Source organism: Typopeltis vanoorti, chromosome 8, assembly GCF_054136105.1.
Source record: "Typopeltis vanoorti isolate ZY-2024b chromosome 8, IOZ_Tvanoo_1.0, whole genome shotgun sequence".
In the NCBI taxonomy this organism is placed as follows: domain Eukaryota; kingdom Metazoa; phylum Arthropoda; class Arachnida; order Uropygi; family Thelyphonidae; genus Typopeltis; species Typopeltis vanoorti.
Genome location: NC_143556.1, coordinates 89833555 through 89861148, shown reverse-complemented (window position 1 = coordinate 89861148; position 27594 = coordinate 89833555). Strand labels below are relative to the sequence as shown.

Below are 27594 nucleotides of genomic sequence, written 5' to 3'. Positions count from 1 at the left end.
TTCAAGAAGAGAAATCTTAGGTTGTCTGGAAATTTGGATATTATCAAAAATAATACTAGGAGAAACTGGTTCTTTTTTATGAGAAATGAGACAGTACTGGGTTTTATTTATATTAAAATTGACTAGATTATCTGAACCCCATTGGAGGATGGTTGGGGATCTGAATTAAGGGCAGCGGTGGTTGCTGATCTGTAGGTTGAGGTGAATTGTGTGGTGTAAGGGTTATCAAAAGAAAGGGAGGAGTGCAATGTGCTGTCATCTGCAAAACTGTGTATTGAGTTGGAGGTAAGTTGAAGTAGCGTAAAACTCGATGTAGCTTGGAATTTTACAAGCGCCTTACATTGACTTTGACAGAGGTCATATCTCAAAAGATTGTAATATAAAATGAACGTTTGTAAAAAGAATATATTTGATCTCTATGATAAATTTTACCTGGCCAAAACATAGTAAACAAAGAATGGGTAAAGTTTGCAAGAAACAAAAGAAAATGCTATGTCACTCCTACCTATATGTTATTGTTTAACTAAGTTCTTCAAAAACCTTTGTTTACAAGCTCTGTGTATGCCCACCATCATTCTTAAAAGGGACGGCGCAATTCACAAATAGTTCCGGTGTCCGTCTAATTGAATTTTGTGTAGTATACCAGGAGAAGAAAGAACGAGACGGTCAAAACAGGAGATCAGAGAATTGCGCTGTATTCTTCAGGGTCTCAACACTTCATGCAAGGCCCCTGGAGACGGTGAAATAAAAAGACATTGAAGATCAACAGAAAATCGGCTGTCGGAAACAGGACACGACTATACAGCCAGATGTCGGGGAGAAAGAGAAGCCGATCCACCTGAGGCTATTTCGATCCTGGATATGGTTGTGGAAGATTACCGAAGCTAATAATCGAGGAGCAGACCAGACTTCAATGCTCAGAGAAGAATGCATTGCCTTCTAAGTGAGACTGCATAAGTTCCACTAGCCGGACCTCTCAGCCGAAGCCCAACAGTACTGAAACCCTGCCAAAAATCCTTGATGAAGCACAGGTGAAGCAAGACACTAGAAAGAAAATCTAAGACCTGAGACGGAAGAAGGGGCTAGGACTCTAGTGAAAAATCCTTGATACAGTGTGCGACCCAGAAGCATATGTGAGTGTATTCCTATTTTTTTCCATATTTCTTTTATGTAATATAGGAAAAATAGTTTAGATGGACTGTTAAGAGATAAGGTACTAAAAATAAGCAGTGTCTATAAGAGAGTCCCTGATTTGTTATTAATTGGAATATAATTTGTGAGATAACTTGGCATAGCTAGCTAACCTCTTTGTGAGTAAATTAGAGTTTCAATAATTTGATTTAATAAGCAGAGAAGTAATTGAGTAATTATATTGTATAGTTATTTAGTATTGAAAAGGGAAATTTTGTTTCTTTATGCTAAAAGTCTAACGGATAGGTAGGGAGAGTAACCTCCCTATCGTTTAATTGTACTTTGGTATTAATGTAAAATAAATGTGTTTTTTTTTATGTCAATAGAGTGCTGCCTGATCTTTTAATTTACAATGCACTAAATAAACTTGGACCTGTGAGCGGGAAACAACTAAGGCATTAAAAGTGTAATTTAAACTGTGTATGTAAACTTTATTGAAGGAATTTATGCTAGTGAGAGAGAGATCTACTGGATGTATTACTGAGTCCTATGCCGGTATAGAAATACTGGTGGCGCAGTCTTAACAAATGAATCTTCCAATATTCGTAGGCATGCAACTAGTAAATGCAAAAGGTTGATAAACATAGTATGCAGTAGTAAGATAGAATAAGAAAGGAATATAAAAGGAAAACTTATTATAATAAAGGTATTACACTGGTGCAGCATCGACAGGATAAAAAGAATAAGTAAGAAAGGTTACGAAAGCAAAGTGCACTGCTAATTAGAATAAAGTAGATAATATACCTCGTTTACAGTTGGTCATTGATATATAGTAGGAAGAGGGTTGGTGAGAGGACAGAATCTTGAGGAACCTCAGCTATCCACCACCACATATAGTGAGCGGCCAGACAGAAAGTTGGCAATCCAGTTACAGAGGTCTTGAGATAGACCAAACGATAGCAGCTTGCTTACTAAGCCCTTGTGCCAGACCCAGTCAAATGCCTCGGTAATATCAAGTCCAACCGCTTGCGATTCGCCAAACTTCTCCATGGCATTTCACCAGAGATGGGTGACATGTGAGCAGATCTCCTGTTGATCAGCAGCGACAGAATCCATACTGGCAGTTGTTTATTAGACAGGTAGCTTGAAGGTAGTGTAGGAGTTTGGCCAAGTGTAAGCAAACAAAGTTTGTGCATGAAGCAACTTTCAGGACTGGGCTACTTGTATATAGAGGCTAATGAATTCACATCAATTGCCTTAGAATCCCATAATGCAAGGCACATCTCCTTATGGACATGTATAATGCTATGCATTATGGGAAGGGCCACTGTTCTTAATATCATAACTATTAGTTTTGAGGCAATTACAACATATCTATTCATGTACCGTCTCCTATCTAGGAGGTTGACTGCCATGATGTGACTCATGGTTAACTACAGGTGTAATGACCCTATCTCTTCCACATATTGTCGTAAGTATTCATGAATTAAAGAAGATATTTGGTCAACTGCTCGGAACCCCCCTCCCTGAGTCTATACCGACTTGCATGTAACCATCAGTTTCGTTTTCGTTGGGGTTTTCTATAGTTCATTCAAGTATGAGTGACAGTAAATGTAAACAGAAGCTAAATTGTGCAGAACCGCACTAAGGAGTCCCAAAAATACTTTACTTTAAATAGAATGTAATTGCAAGGTGTTTTACGTTCTAGAATTTAAATTTCACTTTCAAAATTATATATACATACTATCTTTTAATTATTTTTAACCTTTAAGATTATTTCATATCAATATATTTCGATAAATAATGGAGAATATGTGCAACCAAATTCATCCCTGTGGTTTTATCACGTAGTAGTCGCTTGGTTTTATTATCGTTCGACCAATAAAAATAAAGCGCCCCACTTATTCATACAAATGTTGTTATTTATGTTTATTCTAACAGCAACATGAATAAACAAAGAGCTGGTGCTTTTATTTTATTTTTAGTTACTGTTAAAACTTTACAATAAATTCGCACAGTTTTATTTATCAAATTGGTGTTGAATTACCCGTAAAATGGATAAGTTTCTAATTAATAAAAGAAAAGCAATCCGCATGGTTAGCCTAGTGGCTATGCGCTTCGCAACCATATGCCTGGGGAAGGAGTGTCCTAGGTTCGATTCCCGTCGGTGACGTGAGGAGCTGAAGGATCTTCCTCAGCCATAGCCAAGTTAGCCAGTCTTGGGCGTGAACAGCAGGGGTTTTTCATCCCGCAAAGCAGGCAAACTGGCCTTGAGAACTCAACACTACAGGCCATAGGATACAACGGGGCATAAGGCTGACCACCTTATCCTGTAAACGGAGTGAGGTCCGATGATCAATGGACCCTCGACACCGCAAGGTAAAAGAGGGTATAAGGAAGATGATGATGATAAAAGAAAAGCTGAAGGTGACGTTTGTGATGAACAAAATGTATCGACTATAGAGGAAACCACGCAAGAATCAACTGTTGAACAGTCTGCATTAATACGGAAGAAGTGTAAAGGAAAATTTTCCACACTTTGTTTATACAATAAAGATTATATGAAATTGGGGTTCACATTTTCTGGTAATGAAAACCATCCTTGTCCCAAGTATTTAGTTTGTGGGGTGATACTTGCAAATGAAAGTATGGTACCAAACAAATTAAAGCATCATTTTACCTCAAAACACAGTCACTTGTCAGAAAAGCCAGTGGAATACTTTATTGAACTTTCAAAATTCTATAAAGAAGCAGTCTACATCGTTCACCAAGAGAATGAAGACATCAGAGAAGGCTCAAAAGGCAAGTTACTTGGTTGCTCAAATAATTGCCAAAAACAAGGAGCCACACACACTATTGCCAAAACCACTATAAAGGAATCTTGCTGTACTATTGTCCGAACAATGTTTGGGCCCGAATTTGAGATAGAAGTTAATAAAATCCCTTTGGCAGATTACACGATTGGAAGACGTATTAAAGACATGTCTGCTGACATTAAGCTGCAAATAAAAGATATTTTTCAAGATGATAATATGATTTTTACATTGCGGTTAGATGAATCAAGAGATGTCAGCGCAATTACTCATTTTTATACGTTTCATTCATACTAACAGAATTATTGAGCAATTCTTGTGATGTCTAGAACTTCCAATGAAATCTAGAGGCGAAGATATATTTAAAACAGTAGATTGCTTCATGAAGGAAAATAATTTGCTATGGTTAAATCGAGTAGGAATATGCACAGATGCCGTTCCTTCAATGGTTGGTTCAACAAAAGGTTTCACAGCTTTAGCAAAGAAAGAGAATGAAAATATTATAATTACTCATTGCTTTTTACATCTTGAAGCACTAGTCGCACAAACCACTGGTAATTAATTAAAAAAGGTTATGGACAGAGTTGTTCAAATGGTCAATTACATTAAAAGTAGACCTCTTAAATCAAGATTATTTGCTAAAATTTGTTAAGATATGGGGGCAAAATTTAAAAAATTTATACTACACTCAGAAGTTCGTTGGCTGTCAAGAGGTCGAGTGCTTTGTTGTGTATATGAATTGAGGGAAATAATGCTTCAACTTTTTCTGAAAAATCAACAAAATGAATTCTGCGATCTATAATGCTTCAACTTTTTGTGAAAAATCAACAAAATGAATTCTGCGATCTATAATACTTCAACTTTTTGTGAAAAATCAACAAAATGAATTCTGCGATCTAATTCAAAACAAATTATGGTGCATAAAATTGGCATATCTTGCTGACATATTTGAACACTTGAATAAAATAAACACCGGTATGCAAGGAAAAGGAGAAAATATCTTAACAGCAGTGGATGAAATTTGGAAAGGTAAGTGAAAGAAGGAAATTTTGAAATGTTTTCCAAAACTGCAGACTGTGAACTAAAATGTGATATCAGCTCGCTAATTGTTAACCATTTAACAATGCTTGGAGAGAAAATTCATCACTACTTCCCAAATGTTGAAATACAAGACTATGATTGGATCAGAAATCCATTATTTTCAACTGCAACGATTAACTTGTCACTTATTGAAGAATTAGCCGGAAAAAAAAATGATCGAAGTCTGTTAATGATTTACGAAGAGGGTGATTTAGACAACTTTTGGATTCGTGTTTCAAAAATGCATCCAAACATAGGTAAAAAAGCATTAAAAATTCTTTTGCAGTTTTCCACTACATACATGTGTGAAGTATCCTTTTCAACGATGGCAAACTTGAAGACATTGAAACGTGGAAGCTAAAGAATGCTTAATGACGAAATGCAAGTGTCTTTATCTACTATTCCACCAAATATTGAAAAGCTGTGTTCATCCCATGAAGCTCATATCTCATTAAAATTCTATTATTATATATTTCTTTCTTTTTTTTTTCTATTTCTTATAACGATGACATTAATCTTGGAAATAAATATATTATATATTTTTATTTTGTATATTTTATTATATATAAAAATACAGTATGATCGAAAAAACTCAACAAGCGAGCTAAGATATCTGTTTTCCCTATATTAAATACATTGAAAAATTAAGAAGAGAGAATCGTTTCAGCTGACTTGATGTGTTTTTTATTCGATCATACTGTATTATATATTTTTAATAAAAATGAAAGGTTTTCATGAGATAGGTTGTGTCGTGAAACAAGTTTAACTTCTGGTTTGCTAATAGACTGTGTTGTGCCCTCAAGACAAGAGTATAGTCTAACTATATCACACAACCTTTAAAGGAGTTATATGATATTTGATCTTATCAAATATCAAAAGGAGTTGCTTGTTATAGTAATGATGGGATCAGTTTTAAAAGGAATAAGTAATTAATCACGTATTATAAATAGTGAATTTTTATTAACCTGGTATCAGATGAACAGGAAGAGATTTTTAAATAAACCTTCTAAAAGTTATACAAAATATAATTGTAAAAGCATATACTTAAACTACATCTGATCTGGCCACGTGACCCATGAGAGGCACATCAGATTTTACTGTGCTGCGAAATTATGTTTGTCTAAAAAGTGTGTCACCAACATGAAAAGTTTGGAAAGCACTGCCTTAATACATCTAAACAATCAACATCCCAGGATCCAGTTCACATTAGAAAAGGAAAACAAGTCTCCCATTTCTAGACATTGATTATTGGATACCAGCCTAATGGATTCCTGGCATTTAACTTTGTTGAAATATTGGAAGTAGTAATTAATATTCAATATATTTTGTAATTTCCTTAAAAAAAAAAGTTACGAATAGCCAACATATAAGCCTACCAAAACTCAATATTATTTATCAAATATAATGAATAGTTTGTACCATGCAATGTTCTTATTTCGTATTTTTTCAAAATTAAATTTACATACATATATGTGTAGATGAGAAAATTCAGTCTGTTATTGAATAGGAGGGGAAAAAAAGTTTCAAATGCACAATCATAATTATCCTTTAATCGTCCATTTTGTTATGTACATATAAGATTTTTTACACGTAACATTAAATTCAACATGCACGCTATCTACAAACAAACTGTAGGTTTAATAGCATGTCTCCAAAAATTTTGTATTGCAGAGACAAAACTAAAATATCTATACAGAAACTGCACCTGGCACAAAAGCCTTAAATGTCCACATTTTACAATAATTCAATGTAATAAACAAAGTACAGTGTCAACATTAGGCAAAATAATTATTAACATGTGTATATTATCTTTTTTTTTACGATATATATATTAAAAACTGGCCTTATAAATTTAAAGAGCATTAATTAGAGGCATACACATATACACTTTAAAATCATTTGGTCATTCTTTACATAAAAATTTGGCCCTCAATTAAGGGGTGGGGGTTGGTCCATTCAAACGATATCTGTACAAATTGAGAATGGAAGCTTTTAAACACTGTACAACAATCTAGGAAATACCTCAGGACAATCAATATATCCATGTCTTAATATCATTTAAAAGTCACTTTTTTGGAATGAAAATAACACTTGAAAATTATTTAGATTTGTTCGTGCTCATAATATAATCTCTTATCAGAAAGAGCATAAAAATATGTCTATTTCTCTGTGATAAAATTTACATTAATTTGTGTGTAAGCTTCAGTATGACCAAAGAGACATCACTCACTGAGTTAGCAAGAACACAAGTCATAAGAGTTCTTCTTTTTCTGAGACCCAAGGCACAAATCACATTTTCAGTCACCAAAAGAAAGACTAGGAAGCGATCCGCTTCTGCAAAAGCTTTTCTTCTTGTTTCTTTACCATGGTTCCAAGGTCAGTAAGTTCAAAAAAAGTGAAAAATTGTGGTATTTTAATTACACTTTAGTTTCTGGTCCTTCTGTTCCATGGTTGAATGAATCTCTAAGATGAGTCATTTGAATTGTACAGATGTGTCCATATGCTTTATTATACCATTCAGGTGAACGACCCCTACAAAGGATAAAAGTAATAAATACAACTGATTTTAATGCTTTAAAATTATTCAGATATTTAATTTACAAGTAAATTTCAACATATAACAACCTGCCTTTAGAAAAAAATGTTACCACATCCTCAGATGGTTTGCCAATGACAATTCATAATTCACTAAAACATAGTTTCTTCCATTATTTTAATGTTATTGTTAAAATTATAAAATTACCTAAGATGTAGATATGATTAAGTGATCATTTAGAATTTTAACTTTTGTTCTGTTTGAGAATATTATTTTGTGATGTACATGTATGCTTCATAGTGATCGTGGTTATTCATCCTTCAGTATCAGCAAAATTTTAACTTACACTGATAATCACCATTGGCATGCAACAGAACATAAGAAGTACTCTTATAAAAATTAGTATTTAATCAACTTGACTGGAAAACACTCTCTAGCTGTTATAGATTCATTCAAATTTGTTTTATTTTTATGAAACATGTTGTTATTTACTTTTAACAGGTGAAAAAGAGAATTGTTGAATATAGTTTTTAGGATATCTCAGTTACTTCAAAATCATTTCAGGTTTAGCTTAAAAAAATAAAACGGATAAATCCTACCATTTTTCTTTAATGCTTATAACATGTAATTGTAAGTATACAATATATTTCTCTCAGTAGTGTAACCCATTTTGAATTACTTGTACTTTACTCTGATCTTCCAAACACATTAAGATTCTCTCACTAGGCCATAAAATAAGTGCTGCCTACACACACACTCTCTCTCTCAAGCCAAAAATTATGACCACCTGTCTAGTAGGCATGTTGGGCTTCCTTTGGCCAAGATAACTGCTTACGCTCATTTTGGCATTGACTCCACTAGACCATAGAAGGAGATATTCTGGACTAACTAGACTGAATAACATCCTGGGGATCAGTGACCAACCAAGGCACTGGCATTCATGTGGAATGTAGCATCCACATGATCCCACAGATGTTTAATGGGATTCAAATTAGGAAATCAAGCTGTGAGAGAAGCACATGGAATGCTTGGATATGCTCTTTGAACCATGCTTACACAAGGCAAGCCTTGTGACATAGCACATTAACTTGCTGGAAGAGTCCAGTCCCATTGAGCCACACAGTCATCATCAGGCAATACCTGGTGATGAAACAATTCCCAGGTAAGAATTGGTTGAAGTGTTTTAATTGGGAATGAGACGACTTGATAGTCTCCATGAGAACTACCACCACCAAAAAAAACTGGAAATAAAACACTATGACCACTCAGCCTGACTCATGAATGTGTGTTATAGATATATATAGCACACTTTGTTGATTGCTTTTGATAGTGGATAACAATCTCTTGTTAATTTATATCAGTAATATTTTGTAAAGCAAAATGTTTTTGACTGTAAGAAACTGCCAAAAGTTCTGGGAAACAGTCTTTTTCACCAAATGCAAGCCAACAGAATCTGCCATCTTTTAATTGAATGCAAAAGGTATGCTAAGATATTGGCTTGAATATTTTGCACCTTATTTCTTTAGCGTGTCTATAATTACTCTAACCTTAAGAATGAATGACTCGGTAACTGAAGTTTCTTTTACCTACTTAGATAATTCATTGAGGTCTCATCAGTGGGAGTCTCCCCCTCCAATATATAATTTTATTGTGTATGTGGGGGGGGGAGGCTATCTTTTGTGCAGCACAAGCATAATACATTTGACAGAAGTACAGATTTCACAGAGGGTGTGGAACAAAATCCACATAAAGGTTATGCATGTGATAACAGGTCTTCAATATGTAAACTTGGTATCAACTACATCATTGATGGACAGTTTTCTTTGCAGTCTAGCGATAGAGGTACACTGCACATAAAGATTAGATGGTAATGATCATAGATCATTCTTAAGCAGAAGTTTGTTAAAATTAGTTAAAGCAGCTTAGATAATGTGTTATTTACCACACACACTGTGTAAACCAGATAGCAGTTTGCATGATAAATAACACATTATCTGAGCTGCTTTGTCTAATACACCTATATCAGTGGAGTACAAAGAAAGTGTCCATTCATAATGTGGTTGATACCAATTTTACAAGTGAGTAAAAAAATAAGAGTAATTAGTAATTTACCTCTGCTGAGTGTTCCAATAAGATAAATGCACATACTTCCAAAGCAGTATTCCATACAAATATAGGTTATCCTAAATCTATTGTGATCAGATTTTTACTTTAAGACAAATAGTCAAATCATAGAATTATAACATGGATCTGTGTATTTAATAGTTTTCTAGATCTGGAGAAAGGTTGTGTTAAGGTGTCAAGAAAATTGTTTTTTTTTTGTAAAGATTATAGTTATATGGTATAAATGGAACAAAATATAGCCTTTTGAAAGTTTTCCACTTAATTATACTATAAATTAAAGATGACAAGAAATTATATTCTTGGTTTCATCCTTTATCCAAGTATAAGCAAACAAAGTTTGCACATGAAGTAATTTCACAACTGGGCTACTTGTATATAGAGACTAATGATTTCATATCAGTTGCCTTAATATGCCATAATGCTATGCATTATGAGAAGGGCCACTACCCATACTGGTTTCAACCTTTATTGAGATCTCATCAGTGGAAACCAGGCCTTAGTAACCCAGTTGGGATATTAAGGCAATTGATATGAAGTCGTTCACTTCTGGGTCTGGCTCCCACTGATGAGCCCTCAATAAAAGTTGAAACCACTATGAGTAGTGGCCATTCCCATAATGTATAGTATTATACATGTCTGTAAGGATATGTGCATTGCATTATGGGATACTAAGGCAAATGATGTTAAGTCATTAGCCTCTATATACAAATAGCCCAGTCGTGAAATTACTTTATGTGCAAATTCTGTTTGATTACACTTAGATAAAGGATGAAACCAATAATATAATTTCTTGGCAACTTTAATTGAGCTTGTATAGACCTATCATATAACCCCTCTTCCTACTATCCACTAGACTCTGCAAACTGCATCTTCTCAACATTCCAGAGACCAGAAACTACCTTTAGTGAATCACCTCTGGATCCTTTCCAATATCTCCTCATTCTATTGAAACACTGATTACCAAATCTGTGCACAGTAGCCATATGTGGCCTAATCAAGGCCTTATACATTGGAACCAGAATATCTTCATTTCTACATGTCAGTGTCTCCCATATCAATGCCAGAATTTTGTGGCCTCACAATTTTGGTAATATTCTCTAAATTTTAGATCCTTATCCACCACTACCACCCAAAAATCTCTTATTTCCTCCACCTGCAACAATATCTCCCCACCAACAGTAAATTCTACAGTGCATCTTTGTTTTCCAAATTTTAAAATCTAACATTTTGCAACATTGAACCCTGGTACCATTTTACTGTCTATTCAAGTCTTCTTGTAAGACCACATCTGCTCTACTCCTCATAGTTCTTCCCAACTTTGCATCATCTGGAAATAATTGAATATCACCTTTCAAATTTTCTGCAATATCATTAACATACAGGTTAAACAGCAATGGTCCTAAAACAGACCCCTGAGGCACATCGCTTGTGACTTTCCTCTTCTTGGATATTGTTTTCCCCCATACTCGCTGATACCTATCAGACAGTCAATCTCCAATCTAATACAATTAGTCTAATATTCAACCCCATCTACTCTTGTTTGACTATCAACTTATACAGTAATCTATCAAAAGCCTTTGCAAAGTCTATACTACTGTTTATCCATCTCCCACCTTATTGTAATAAGTTAGGAGATTACTAAAACATGATCCCCTCCCCCCAGCAAACTTGTGCTGTCCGTCAAAGATAATGCCACACCATTGTCAACTCAATTCTGGATGCTAGCTCTTACTAGCCTTTCCAACACTTCAGCCACAACACCTGACACGATTAGCCTATAATTTGATGCTTGACTTCTGTCACCTCCTTTAGAACTTGACCCAGTGTAAGACTCTAAATATGTCAAGGTACATGTCAACTCCCTGTCACATTCCTTCAAAATATTAACATCAAGTTTGCTTAATTCCCCATATACCTCATCCTCACTCACAGACTCTCCATGATGTCACATTCACAAGGATGAAAAACCTTTATGAAGTCGTCATTAAATATCTCAACAATATCCTCTGCAGCAGTTGCAGTTGCATACCATTTTCTCCAATCAGTTGTCATTTTTTTATGTGAAAGAACTGCCTATGTTTTTTTTTTTTTTTTTTTTTTTTGTAGCTAACTGCTGCACTTTTGATACCTGTACTAACCAAGCAACCCTCCTTGCCTGTTCTTTGCACTCCTCGTGTTGCCTCTGTTATTCCTTATTTAATTTTCTGACCCTTTGAATATATTTAGACATTGCTTTTACTAAATAGTTCTTAAATAACATCAAAGCAGCATTGATCTTCTCCTATTTCCATGCTACAACCACAATCTGTCCCCTGAACTCCTCAGTAATAGTTCTACATATAACCTTTCCTCACATGGCTAGCAACCACCCAGGTAATCATTTCATGGTCACTCTAACTGGAAGAACATTTAACACCTCATTTATCATGACATCCTCTGATGAGACAATCAAATTCAAGACCTTCAATCCTTGCATGCCCTCTGTTACGTTACCACCTGAGGTAGTTATCTCAGCTCTTCCTTCCATGCTACAATCTGTCCCCCTGAGCTTCTTATAATCAGTAATAGTTCCACATATACCCATCCCTCACAGAAATCCTCACATGGTCACTCTGAGTAATGGGAGGAACATTATGATGTTCCTCCTTTATGTTCTTCCTCATTTATGATGACATCCGCTGATGAGATGATCAAATCCAAGACCTTCAATCCTCGTGTGCCTTCTGTTACATACTGTCTGAGGTAGTTATCTCTCAAAAACTCTAATTCATTTTCTTTATTTCCAGTTGCTATCCTATTTGTCATAATTAAAATCACCCATAATGATCACATTTTTCCTATTTATTTGCTAATGCAGTTAATGGCCACTACCAACATTACTACGTCTATAGGAACATCCAACTAAATATTTCATACTACTTATGTCTATCTCACACACCATACTTCTTTAAAACTACTACCACTACCCCCCCCCTGCATCTCTGCCTTGTAAGGACATAACTCTTTCTATCATCAGTAACATTCCACCTCCCTTTTTACCCTTTCTGTCTTCACAAAAAACATCATACCCTTCAATTTCTCTTCCTGTCAGCATGTCCTCCTCATCCAACCATGTCTCACTTATTCTAACAATTTTTGGGTGAATGAACTCAATCAATGCAACCATTTCAGTTCCATTGTTTTTAGCATTCATATACAAACATAACAGCTTGTTCCTGGATCTATAAAAAGTTTCACTGCTACAAGATTGTAACATTTATTAGATGCGACTTCTCCATACCTTCCTCAAACGATTTCTTTTTCTCCTTGCCCATCCCAGAACCTTCCTCAAATGATTTCTTTTTCACCTTGCCCATCCCAGAACCTTCCTCAAACGATTTCTTTTTCACCTTGCCCATCCCAGAACTTTATATCCAACTGTTCTCATTACATCCCAGGCCATCTCATTCCCTTCTTGTCTACACACACACACACACACATTCACTTCCTCTTTGAGCATCAACCTTTCTCACACTGTTCCCCTGTCTTTCTCGAGTCTCTCTGTTTCCCGGCTTGTCTTGCACACTTGTTCTCTCATTCTCCATTCATAAGCATTACTTTAATCTCTCCTTCCTTACTCTCCTGCTCTTTCATATTGCTTCTTACTTGCTCAGATCCCCATCCAGCAAACAGTCTCTCCAAATAACTTACACCCAAACTATTCAAAGGCAGTCCATCACTCTTGTACAGTTCAATTTGTCCTTCATACTTATTCCACATATTAACAAACTGAACTCCTTTCTCTTTACACATTTCCACTAAGATATCATTCATAGTTTCAGTAAATTCTAGAAAGGAAATTCACTCATTTCCATACTTCATAACTTATTTTAACAGTATTACAACACCAAACAAAATACAGGTAATCCTCGTATAACGCGGTACTTATACAATGCGGTTTCGATATAACACAGTCTACAGTAGAAACCCTTTATCTTTTCATATATTTTACATTGTGCAACTTAAAAATTAAATTTGTGTCTGCCATATCACGAATGTAAGCGAATTTATATTAGGGGAAATACCCTTTAGCATGCATGTACGTCAATTGTTTATTGTTGAAAGTTGTCTTTGTTTGCTGCCAGGAAAGGGTAGTAAAAATCATAAGTGTGTTAATCGCAAGCTTTATTTTCTGGTGAGTTACATACACTATGTAATGCTTTTTTTATATAAAAAAAATTTTTATAGTAATGGCCACTTAGAGAGCCTTTGCGATATAGTTGAAAATGAAATTAGTGATTTAATTGATGGAGAAATAGATTTAAATTAGGAGGAACTGGTACAATTAATAGATGATGGCGAAGAAAATGGCGGGAAAAGTTCTACCGAACATTCTGATTGTGATGAATTTATTAAAGAATTCAGTTTAAAGAAATTAGCAGAAGGATTGACTTGGCAAGAAAGTTATTTTACGGATAATGATCCCTCAATGGAGCGCTCTGGAAAATTCACAAGATAATTGGATATTTGTTTAGCTCCATATTATAAACTTAATAAAAAATTGCAGCATAATGGTAAGCAAAGTCTTATTACTGATTTCTTGATAAATAAACCAGCCAAAGTATGCAATGAGAATTATACAAATGATGTCCAAGAGATATCAAGTGATGACGACATCAGACCACTCATAAATAAAGAACATCTACAAAATGTTAGTTTTGAAGAGAGTGATGAAGATTAAAATATGCACTTTATTTTACTTTGCCTAAAGCATTTATGCATTATGTGCAATTTGTAATTTTATCAGTTTATACTATGTATTTGGTTCATAGTTTATGTTTTCTAAACTTACATGAATTATCTGAATTAAATAAAATATATTTTGTTAAGTATGTCATTATTGTTTATATAATTTAAAAAAAAAACGATTTTGGAACATAACCCTACTTTTTCAATTATGCAAGATTATGCACATTATGTGATCTGAGTCTTGCATAATGTGATTTATACAATGCGGCATTTCTATGGAACCTAACATCCGCATTATACGAGGGTTACCTGTACTAAATTACAAAAGTGTTTTATTAGCTGGCTTATATTTTGCTGGATTTCAAACCATCTTTGGAGCAAAATGTTCCAGTTTACAAGTGACAAGGAGTAAGTGAAACAGTTCAAATCGCAATGAACAAAAGATCTAAAGTCCCTCTAATGTTACATAAAAGAGGTTATTACAATTGTGTAGAAGTTGATCTTTATTACAACTTAACACCTGCATAACTTCTTTCATTAGACAATGAAATTAGGTCTTCGAATCTTTACTATTTGAATTGTAAAATTAGGTCTTCGAACCATTACTATTTGAATTGTTTTATTTACCCATTGCAACATTGTTTTGCTCTGAAATCCATCAAAATGTAAAACAGTTACTTGGTGTTGTAATCCCATTAAAATAAGTTATGTATAACACCAACTTGAATTATAATGGAGCTAAAATAAATGAAATTGTTATTATAAGCCATCCCCTTGGTCTTACAAATTTGTAAGTGTCAGCTAGACTTCACTTACTAGTTCTTTTTAAAATTGGTGTAATCCTCATGATTCTGAAAATGAATCTCACTGGATCTGCATGCTTGTTATCATTCCACACATGAGAGACTGCAGAACCCATAGCACATTTGTGTTATGTATGGATAGGATCAATTTGTGAAGAAGAAGAAGACTCTTTCTGAACACAGAAGCAAATGGAATGAAAGAGGAGAGAAATATTACTGGCTTAGTAGAATAGAATAATGGATACCAGTTCAGTGGTTCATGGAACCACACTTCAAAACAGACTGTTTGAAATAGCACTTCATTGATTATCTAAATCAGGGGTCTCAAACACAGCAAAGGGCCAGTCAAATAGATTTATATCAGACGTGGGCAGTATTCAATATTATTCTATGAACTAAAAAAAGAAAGGCTCTAACAATGGCCCTTTTGTGTCCAGGCCTTTACAACTTACGTAAACAGTTACACCACCATTTAAATTTATAACCATTTTTATTTTTAAATTTTAAAAATATAAGTTCAGTTACATTTTATTCATACTTTAAGAAAATTATTTAAATAATTTTGACTTACATAAATAAAGATTTTTATCTACGAGTCCTTTTTTAAAATTTGATTTTGATCCTGAAACCTGACATTTTTTCCTCTGTACTAACATGTCAATATCTGTTTTTTCGTTTTGTGTTGCAATATGAAGTATTGCATTTAATCTAGAATCTTTCATTCCGCGAGCAGAACTTTGACTTATTAAGTTTCATAATTGTAAATAATTGCTCACATACATAGGTGCTTCCAAAGATTGACATTTTTGCACAATTAATTTTATATTTGAGGTATTTATAAAAATTTGTATGCCAACTTCGTTATATTTTTTTTTTGATGATAGTGTTAGATCTGAAACGGGCGACCTCACTCTAAATGAGGTCACCTTTCCAGAGTCTAACAGAAGATATCCATTAAATGAGCATACTTATCATTTGGCACAATTTAACTATGTCTTAAAAGAAATAACAACTGGCAAATTTGAATAAGAACTGTTTGTATTGTAGTTAGTGTGTTTATACTTTAATGTAACTGTAAGTCAACAAAAAGGGCTCACATGAGAGTAATTATCAGTGAATTTCTACATGTGAAAGAATGCCAATAATTCAGTAAGAAGGGGCAAAGGTCACCCAATACTACAATAGCAGCATAAACGTCCGTGAGTGCTACCTCTAAGAAAACATCAAGACGCATGCATTTCCGGAATTGGAAAGCCCCGTATGAGGATCGGTGAAGTCACCCATTCGGGGACAAATCGGAAGGGCAAAAGGAGAGATCAAACTTGGAAAGATGGCGCTCTTGGGAAGCTTATAAAACCTGCAACACAGAATTGAAACCGCCCTGTTTTGTTTGTTCCTGTATTTTCACCATGTGCTTCGAGTGGTCATTGTGATTCAGTTCTTATCTTTAAGAGCTGATCTCCGAGAAATCCCAGTATGGCACCACCACAGAATGGCAAATCTTGAACGCAGGCTGTTGGTAAGGAATAGCATCAACGTGAATCCTTAGTAAAGAAACCGAGCACCTGATTCCCACATGGCAACAGAACCAAGGCAGCCAGAATTTCGTAAGAAGGAAAGACGGAGAAAATCCCAAAAGAACCTAAAATAGTGTAGATAAGTACTTTTACATATTCTAGCCTTTTAGAGAACTTGACTAACAGAAACGGAAGAAAGTGTAACTCGAAATTTTGATGAGGATAAGCATGAAGAATTATATGTGTGAATGACTCTATACTATTAGACTGAATTCTAAGAACTATTAACTTACTGGAGATTCTGTCATGATCTACTCAAGGGAGATTAATAATGTGCCAAATACCTAGCTGGCTCCTATTAAGTTGTAAACTAAATATTTGATAAATTGAAAGAATAGTGTTGTAGAGATTAAGAAATCCATCTTTATCTAAGAATGAGAAAGTGAGAGAAACGTAAAAGTTTTAACCTAGCATTAATATCAATTTTGTCTTTGTATTGTAATTAATTATGAATTCATTAAATTTGTTTGTTACCTTCCATTCTTGCTTTTCTGGCCATGTTAACTGACCTAGACGCTTCATAAAAAATATGAACCTGGTGAACATATACGTACGCGGGGATATCCTAAGTAAGAAAGGAAAGGGGGCGCGACTACAAACAGACAAAAGGGAAAACCTACAGCTTCTGATTTCAAGCGAATTATATTAGTAGCATCTGATACTCTATAACCATCCTTAGGCTGAGTTAGACTCTGTCCTTAAAGCCCAGGCTGGTGCAGGAAATAAATTTGTCTGAGTGAATGTGGATGACTTATAGAGATCAGGGAATAGGTATTTTCTGGGGGCCCAAAATTTAGAAATTGTCAGGTAAGCAGTAAGATCATATACTCAGTGCTAAGCAGACGATTTAGGGATATATAAGGGTTAAAGATAGCAGACAGAGGCCAACATATATAATAAGGTAAGGGAAGGGGTAGTGATCATTAAATCAAGATAGCATTATGCAAATGAGAAATAAAAACCAGACATAACAATAGAAACATGGTACAAAGAATTATAGTAATAAGTTTTACTTTTGTTTAAAGCTGTCATAAAACATTTAAAAGTTTGAATTTTTTTCTGTTTTAATCCCCACAGGATGTTAGAAACATTGATTTTTAGAAAAGAAATCATTAAGGTCACGGGCCACTAGTTTGCGACCCCTGATCAAAATCATTCTTACCTGGATAAGATCAACTGCTCCATTTTTCATGGAGGTTTTTGAATCTTATCATGAGAACAATATCTTTGCACTGGAGCAATTTGTATAGAATTAGTGGTTACACAGATAAAAAGTAAGATCTTGAGCAGAAAAGGACTCCTGGTTTTACTGGAAGTTCAAAAAGTTATGGATAGCAAAAGAACTCTGAGATTATCTTTGGCCCAGTGAGCTAACTTCCTCTCAATCTGCTTTTGCCTTGGTTGTCCATCTTGCCTATGCATTGTACTGTTCATGAACTTGCTGATCACCTTCCTCTTTACATACCCTCTGCAACCCCTGCTTATTGATCAAAGTTTTCATTGATTTGCTATGGATTGTTGTAACCTCTCATATGTAGGAGTGATATTAAAAAAAAATTCTAGAGGCATAAGTCAGCCCAATTCCATTTAGGAATAAAAGACATTAGAATATTTCAAAGCAATTATCAAAAATATTATGCTATTTTGTGCTTGTGTGTTAACATTTTTCTATATAAGTTTTGTTTCTTTGCATCAAGTGTCATAAGAAAAGCTTTCCATTCAGGCCAGAATCATTATGGTAAAGTAAATTGAAAAGAGGCATTAAATAAATTTTAGCTCAAATTTCAGTATGCTTTTTTAATTTAACTAATTCAGCTGAATAGGCAGCTTATCTGTAATGAACATAATAGGATTTTGTTCTTACCCAGACAAGATAGCATAAAAAAGCACAAAGTTGATCAACATGCCATGCTTAAAAGTACATATCTTCAGATGTGTCCAGCAGTAATCAAACTAACCATCAGTACTGTAGATGTGTTATTTATGAGTTTTTACTAGCCTACTTAGGATAACATGCTTCTTCCATTATGAATATCTCAAAACAGACATTTCTGTGTGTGCTCGTGGTATAATTTACTACCCTTACTGTCCTTTCAATTTAATGATCCTGAAGGCAAATTGCATGCATAAAAACAGGGATATTAAGAGTCAACACACCTCCCCTATATTAGTTATAATTCAAAAATATTTCATTAGATTTGTCAGAAAATTAATGGAATATATATTGTAAACATAATGCTTATTGAAATTAAAACATGTTGCTGGTCAGGCAGTGATACAGTGATCTCACTTTCTCAATGCTTCTGTCAACTACTGTTGCTAATGAATGAAAATGAAGATTTTTAGGAAAAGTAAGTGAGCCTATGTCATTTGCAGGGCAAAGATGTTTGAATTAGATATTATTATTGTACACCTCTATATTAAACATTTTAATTTTGATGTGAATAACAAAAGGTTATAAATTTATGGTCAACTCTCTCTCTCTCTCTCTCTCTCTCTCTCTATATATATATATATATATATAGCAAACTCATTCACTAACAAGCTACCAATAAGTCCCAAGTAAAATCCTACCAGTGCTATGGTAAAGATATACTATAGCAAATTTTTCATTATAACAAACTATTACTTTGTATCATGCAGGTTTGCTACAGAGAGCTGACATCTGAAATCTCCAGTAACTTACCTAGTATCTATCCTACTAATGTGGGTGACTCTACTCTTCCCTGATCCACAGGGTTCAATTAAATAACGAGAAGCAAGGACTATACCCCGTACACCCTCCATAAGTAATGGTGCATCTAGGTGTTCTACTGAGAATTCAACTAATACACAAGCTCCCTTTGGAAAATCTGTTCGCCATGACCTATATCAAAGAGTTTGATACCTAATCAAGCAATTTTACAAAGTTACATTTTCAGATTAATTACATTTTGACTAATTTTTTTGAACTTACTGAGATATATAATTAAAAGTTATAACGTTATAGAAAGATAATACATAGTTTTTAAAAGGATTTGGAACAAAATAAATTCAAACAACAACACATACTTTTCATCACCTTGTGATATCCATTGGCGGAAATATCTCACAAAAAAACATCTTTTAATTTAACTAGAGAAGATAGCCTCAGTGGGCAATTTTGCAAAAGGTTATGATCAAGTCCTGAGTTTTCAGCTGGCCAAAAATAATAATGCTATTTTTCATCATCATTTCCTGATATATATATATATATATATATATATATATATATATATATATATACACACACACACACACACCCTCAAAGGTTGTACAGAATAGATAGTATGATAATACTACATAATTATGTTTACAATGACAATTTTCTTTCAAATTGATCTGTTATTGTTAGTCTTCAATATTCTCAAAAGCCTAACATATCAACCTAGATCCACCTTGATCTCAGTATTCATCTGGGCCTTTTTGCTGCCATCAACCACCTCTTTTACTAATCTTTTCTATTTCACTTTATTACAGTCACCATTCCCCCTTAGCTTTGTTTACACCTCCTTGAATGCTAATAATGTTAAATTGCTTTTAATATCATTCTGCCATTATCCAAAAATTTTCCTGAGAACAATTGTATCTCTACCCTTTTGATCATCTATTTTATTTTAACACAATTTTAAGAACCATAAGATAAAATTTGCTTGAACACTGTTTTTATACTGATAGTTTAGTGGTTAACTAATTTCTCTCTTATTCCATATAAATTTATTTAACTGGCTTCCTGCAATACCAAATTTGCATATGCTGTCTGTTTTCATATTTAATTTTCTATCTTCACAAAATATTGTGCTTAAAAGTTGAAATGTAGTTCTGTGGATAGATTCATTCTCTGAGCATGCAGTTGATATTTTCCACATTACTGTTTATAGTCTTCGTGGATTTTCATACCAAACTTGTTACAGCAGTCATTCAATTTAGTTAAAGAATCCAGAAGACTTATATTGGATTTTATTGGGAGTATAAGATGGTCTACTTAATGCCAGGAGTGGAGATTAATATCTTTGATTTCTTGCCTGCTTTCATAAAGATTTTCACTTTCCATACATCCAAAGAGAAAAGTTTTGAACAACTTTTCCCTTGGAATCTTATGATATGCTTTTTAGAGCTACAAAACTTAAATACAGATCCTTGTTATGCTCCAATGATTTTTTGTAAAGTAAAAATCTAGGACTGATCTTTCCTCACTGTTTAAGTTTCTTCTAAAGTATTACATAAATCTTACATGGAACACCCCTCTGTAATTCTTACATTTAGCTTTACTTCCCTTTTTTTATAGACAGATACTATCAAGAGCTCATTCTACTTCAGTCATCTGGAATTTCACATTCTGAATTTTGCAGTGCTGCCATAAAATGTTTACATATCCCAATTTGAACATTATTATTCCTGATACCTCCAAGGAGTCCGAAGACTCATCGCGGGAGGACATCTTCAACATTTCTGGTGAAATATCACCTAATCCAGTTGGCTTTCCACATATGAGGTTTCAGATGCTTTTTTTTCTTCCTCAAGTTCTGACATGTACTATTGGATTTCTCTTGAATACTTTCTATTATTGTTCATCCTATTTAATAATTTTCAAAGTAATCTGATCCTCCCCCCCCCCCCCAAAAAAAATCAAAGTACTTTGCTAGTCTGATTCACCGAGCAGATGGTATCTCTGCTCTCTGGTAGTTTGTGAAGTTTTAGGTGTAGACGATTGTCAACACTAAGTGTGAGCTCACCATCCTACTTACTGAAAGCATAAAGTGGCTTGAAAGAGTTCAATCTGTGGACTCAAAAACAGGGTTTCTGGATTATGTAACCTTTCACTCACCAACAGTAACAAAAGTAAAGTAGGTTTACAATCTTTCATGAGTTGAATTCATATAACAAAAAATAAAAAATTACCTCAGACATCCAGAGAATACTTTCATCTCTGGAGTAGTTGGAAGGAGTAGTGAATGTATGTATAGAGATGATCAGCATAGAACTGGAATGAATTATGCATGTGAATGGGGGGATTGAGAGTCAGGAGTTATATTGGGTAAGTAGTGTAAAAGGTGATTAAGCAAAGGTAGTTGTGGGGAAATCACAACCAACAGGTGACTTGGGTAGGACTAATTATAGACCTAAAACTGAACTTTTGTGTTTATTTACGAATTCAAGGCACATTAGAAATAAGGCAAAGGAAATTGTTTCACTGATTGAGTTTATTTGCCTCCAAATTGTTGGAATAAGTGAAAAAACATGATTGAATGAGGATGATATCCTGACAGGAATAGAAATGGAAGGGTATATTCTTTTTTACAACGATAGGAAGGGGTGGGGGATGCTTCTGATGATAGCAGGGAAATTATGTCCTCATAAGGTATGCATGAAAGAGGGAAATAATGGCAATGGTTTTGAGGCAGTATAGTGTGAGGTGGAGATTTTTCCAAGTGTAGACAAAACAAAGTCTGCCTACACTTGGAAAAAGAATTAAACAAAAATATAATTTCTTGTCATGTTTAACTTATAACCAAGTGAAAAAACTTTTATTACCTATTTCTGATCCAGAGTATTTTAGTAATAAGATGATACACCTTTTCATTACTTGTATATGGGGAATATATGATTTTTGCAGTACTTCAACCTTGGTATTTCTTTAGAGTGTGAGCTCCCATTGGCAACATTTAATAATCTTTATCTTTGGCATTGAATCTGGGGAGTAGAGCAGTACTGCTTAGTGGCAGATTTTTTTTGTCTATGAGTGAGTAGAGCCACCAACGAGTTTAGGAATGATTCTTTTGAGTCATTCAGTGCAATTTAGAGTAATATACAAGATCACCTTTTAGTAGATCACTCTAAATCTCACTCAGTTTTTGAGAGGCTCTCACACACACAGCTTAACACATCCCAATAAAGGTCAAAAGCAGTCTGGGTAGTTCTTCCCATAATGCATAACATTATACATGTCTGAAAGGATGTGTGCTTTGCATGATGAGATACTAATGCAATCAGTGTGAAGTCATTAGCCTCCATACACAAGTAGCCTAGTCTTTGAAGATTCTTCACATGCAAACTTTGTTTGCTTACACTTGGAAAAAAGGATTAAACAAGAATATAATTTCTTGTCAAGTTTAATTTAACTTGACATGTGCAATATTCAAGTTCTCTTGCAAAGATACATCTACTGTACTCCTCATAGTTATTACCAACTTTGCATTTGCTGCATATTACCACTCAAACCTTTCCCAGTATGGTTAACATACAAGTTAAACAGCAACAGACCCTTGGGACACACTACTAGTGACATCGCACTTCTGAAATATTGCACCCCCACACACACACACAATTTGCTGATACCTATCAGACAACCAATTTCCAATCCAGCCGCATCCTTTCCAATTTAATCACCAGCTTCTCATGTAGCAATTCATCAAAGGTTTTTGCAAAATGTAAATATATCACTGTGTATGCAACTCACTTGTCACCTTGTTATAATAAGGTGACAAATACACTGGACAAAAGAGAGAGCTGCATACATATATTGCTAAAACATGATGTTTGTTTGGCAAACCCATGCTGCCCATCAAAGAATGTTGCTGTTATCAACCCAGTTCTGAAGTTTGGTCCTGACTAACCTCTCTAGCACTTTAATCATAACTCCAGATACACATTGGTCTTTAATTCAAAGTTTTAATCTTATCATCTCCCTTATGATGCAGAACAGTTTTGCCCTCTTTCCATTTCTTCAAAAGTTGGTCCAGTCTAAGAGTCATGTTAAAAAAGGTCATCATCTTCCTTATACCCTCTTTTACCTTGCGGTGTCGAGGGTCCATTGATCATCGGACCTCACTCCGTTTACAGGATAAGATGGTCAGCTTTATGCCCCGGTGTATCCTATGGCCTGTAGTGTTGAGTTCTCAAGGCCAGTTTGCCTGCATTGCAGGATGAAAAAACCCTGCTGTCCATGCCCAAGACTGGCTAACTTGGCTATGGCCGAGGAATATCCTTCAGCTCCTCACGTCACCGACGGGAATCGAACCTAGGACACTCTTCCACAGGCATACGGTTGCGAAGCGCATAGCCACTAGGCTAACCGCGCAGATGCCAAAAGGTATGTCAATATTCTTCATAAGTCAATTTCCTTGCTTGATGTCTGTATTCCTCAGGCAACTGATTATTGTCACTCATCTTGTACTGTCTCCATCATGCTTTTTCTTCCAGAATGCATGCTTAACTTCTTTGGTCATCCATTATACACCTGGTCTAGTTAACTTCCTGAAATTTTGGAATACATTCAGACATTGTCTCTGCCAAAATAGTTACTGAGTAGCCCCCAAGCAGCATTGATCTCCTGTCTGTCTCCATCATTCCACAATGAAATGATGAAGCTGCAAGCCATCTCCTGAGTTTGCCATGATCACCAGCCTTAATAATTGCACATATAGCCCTTTCTCACAGAAGTCATCATATTGTTGGCCACTGCTCAAATGAAGGTTACATGGTCACTTTCACAAACTGGAGGGAGATTTGACACCTCATTTATAATAACATTTTTACATACCCTCTATTATATACTACCTTAGGTCTCTCTCTCAAAACTCCAGAAATTCATTTACTTTGCCCCTAGATGTCATCTTTTCATTCCAGTTACCATAATTATCACCCTTTTCTTATTTGCTAAGCTAATTTTACTTACATTTCCTTCTCTGTCCTCTACATAATTAGGTTTAGAGCAACACCTAACTAAATACTTTATCCTGTCTACCTCACAATCACTGTTTCCCCCTTGCATTTCCACCTTGAATGGACATAACTCCTCTACCTACCGTCAACAATACTTCTCCTTTCTGCTCCATCTCTCTTCACGAAAACATCATATCCTTCCATCTCTATTCATGTCAGGGTGTCTTCCTCATCCAACCATATCTTACTCATTCCAACAATTTTTGGGGTGAACTGAACAATGCAGCAATTTTGTTCTCCTTATTTCAGATACTCGTATTTGTATAAAAACATAATAACTCACATCTGGTTCTATAGCAAGGCTCATGGATACCACTTCTCAGATGCATTTCCTCTCTATCACCAGCACTCCTACAACCATTGCAAAACTCGTATACTCTGCATACCCCATGCCATCTCAAGCTTTTTTCTTGTCCACTCACATATACTTCTTGCACAATGTTTCCCTGTCTACCTTTATTCCCCTATTTCCCTGTTCTCGTGTTTCTACCTTTTCATTCACACTACTCACTTCTCCATTCACAAGGTCTTCTACCTTATTTCTCTGTTTTCTTCCACATCACCTCTTATGTCCTCAGATCTATTCAATGCAGTCATTACTCTCCTTTCCCACAACAGTTTCTCTCTCTCTCCAACTGACTCACACCAAAACAATTTAAATGCAGTCCATCATCAAATTCATCTCCTGCACATTCACAAAATGCAGTCCATTTTCCTCACACAACTCTGCTGACATACCATTCATGATCTCTGCTCACTGCCATACTTTGGGCAAAACACTAACTACTTTTCTTATTCCATTATCATTTGTTCCTAGTACCATTATCAACTCCTTTGCTCGGTTAGTCCTCGTATCCAATGCCTCTATCACTCTGCTCATTCTACCTTCAAGAAAACAAACCTTATGCATTTTTTTTCACTCATCACACCTCTAATAATTGAATCCTCAATTATTAGAAGTGTCTTGTCATTATCATCAGCCACCATAGTCTTTCTGGCATGCTACCATACTGTCAACCCTGCTTGTTTCAGTAACTACATTCATGATGTTCCACTCATATTCAAAGATGCCTCACTCAGAGTCCATAAGCAATACGCTTCCTATATACCCACACTGTCCATCTCTTCTATTAATCCTCTCCACAGAGATCACCATCTCTGCAAGCATACATATTGCATTAACATCACCTTACCATTTTCAAAAAAGTTGCACTGCTTACATTCATTTTTCCATACCAATCTACATTGAACTCAACCAAACACCAACTAGCAATCAGCTACCATGCAACAAAATTTAATTGACAAATTATTGATTGCATGGCAATAAATATTAAAATTTTAACTTCTTTCTGCAGCTCTCTGAGCAATCAACCTATCTTTGTCACCTGGTGGCAACTTTCCTGCCCTAGTTTCTACTTTCCCTGTGTCCTGTTAGTGCAGAAAACTGAAACAGTCTGGTCAGAAGTGCTACCAGTTCTTTTACTCTTTCTTAATAATCTCTCTAATCCCAGAGCCATATTTCCATCAAAATTTCATATAAGCATCTGTTCTCATTCAGTCCATGTTGCATCTATCACTGTATTATCTCCATTTAGATAATACAACCTTACAAAGTGATCACTCAATAATTCAACTATTTCTTCTGCTCTTATCACCTTTCTACCATCTACATTAATTTAAGTTACTTATCTTCTTTTTTACTTGCCACATATTAAAGCTCTTTGAGAATTCGTTCAACTTTAGGATAAAGAGATGACAAGCTGTGTTCTACACTGATGAAACTGGACTACAGGAAATTGATGAGGACAGGGAATTAAAGATTAGAAAGCATATTGCAAAGGCAACCAAAATAGCTCATCTGATTAGAGTATATTCTTCAACATCATAATCTGATGAGCCTATTCTGGGGATGGGGAAATGGCAGAGAGGATCCAGAAGCAAATGTAAATGGCTGTGATAAATCTGCAGAATGCTCCCCATGAGGATAGGATGGTCTACCTTTCTGCCTAGACATAGACACAAAAGAGGTATACAGTGCTGAGGAGTGTCTCAGTACTTTATTCTGTCACTTTCTCCTATGCATGAATGACCTACTCTCAGTCACCACTAACCCTTTACTAGTACACTTCACTCATTTGACACAAAGCAGTGCTCAGGCATCCCAAGCTTCAAGATCATCTGCAACCAATGTCTAAATACTAATCTCCATATCAATCTTCAATGGGAGCAAGGATAACCTGGTCACTTTCAGTTCTACCAGAATGCAGTCTTGTCTTTTTTCTTGTAAACTGGGTCTCAACTTACTTACCCTTACCTTCAGTAATACATGCATCAGATCTTGCTACTTGGACTGACATCTAACTCCAGCCTCTCCTATAAACAGATTACACCAATAGCTTCTTTTGAAAAAAAAAAAAAAAAAAACTTTTTTTTTCTCTCAGCTACTTTTTTCCATTTATACAAAATCCAAATCCACCCATCCTTAGAATACCATTTATATGTTTGGAGTAGTGCACACAAAACGTTCCAAGAAATTCTTATTACCGTTCAGAAGAGAGCAATTTGGCTGATAGATGACCCACCCCTTATTTCAACTTTTGCTATCTCACAGTTGCACTGTTTCAGCTTTGTGTCTTTTCTACAGTCACTTCGATGGTTGCTGCTCAAATGAAATGTCAATACATTCTACCATTTTCTGTTACGCCTGTTAAAACAGGAACAGCTACTGCCCAACATTCCTTTTCCCTCCAATTACAAACACGTGGAACCTAAATCTCCTCTTTCCCACTTATTCCATCTACCTCTGTTCTCTGAAACAGCTGTCCTTATGATGTATCTCCCAACAATTCAACTTCTAAAATTCTTCAAGAAAAATGTCAAGATTTCTTCTTTCTCAACTCTCATCTGCATTCTATTCCATGCACTGATGTTCTATAAGTTCTTTTACTTCTTGTTTATGAAATCAATGAAAACTAGCAGTCATAAAGAAAACTAATGCAAAGAATCCAGCTATGACATGCAATAAACAATCAGAGAGAAAAAGCTGGCACTCTGGTCAC

At 35.0% G+C, this 27594-nt stretch overlaps 2 protein-coding genes across 2 annotated transcripts in view; one reads left to right on the top strand and one right to left on the bottom strand.

The window, feature by feature from the left end:
• Positions 1 to 3779: 3779 nt before the first annotated feature.
• On the top strand, positions 3780 to 4241 carry LOC150104185 (zinc finger BED domain-containing protein 5-like). Its single transcript, XM_090396421.1, has one exon. It carries the CDS (start codon positions 3780 to 3782, stop codon positions 4239 to 4241), a length of 462 nt encoding a protein of 153 aa, XP_090252547.1.
• A 2312-nt stretch (positions 4242 to 6553) lies between these two features.
• Positions 6554 to 27594, bottom strand: part of LOC150104184 (rho GTPase-activating protein 7-like) — a 372722-nt gene continuing 351681 nt past the window's right edge. Inside the window, exons 19-20 of the mRNA XM_090397299.1 lie at positions 19479 to 19658; positions 6554 to 7556 (exon numbers count right to left, since the gene is read on the bottom strand). Coding sequence (XP_090253425.1) covers positions 7442 to 7556; positions 19479 to 19658 — 295 coding nt within the window. The 3' untranslated portion in view covers positions 6554 to 7441. The remainder of the gene's footprint in view (positions 7557 to 19478; positions 19659 to 27594) is intronic.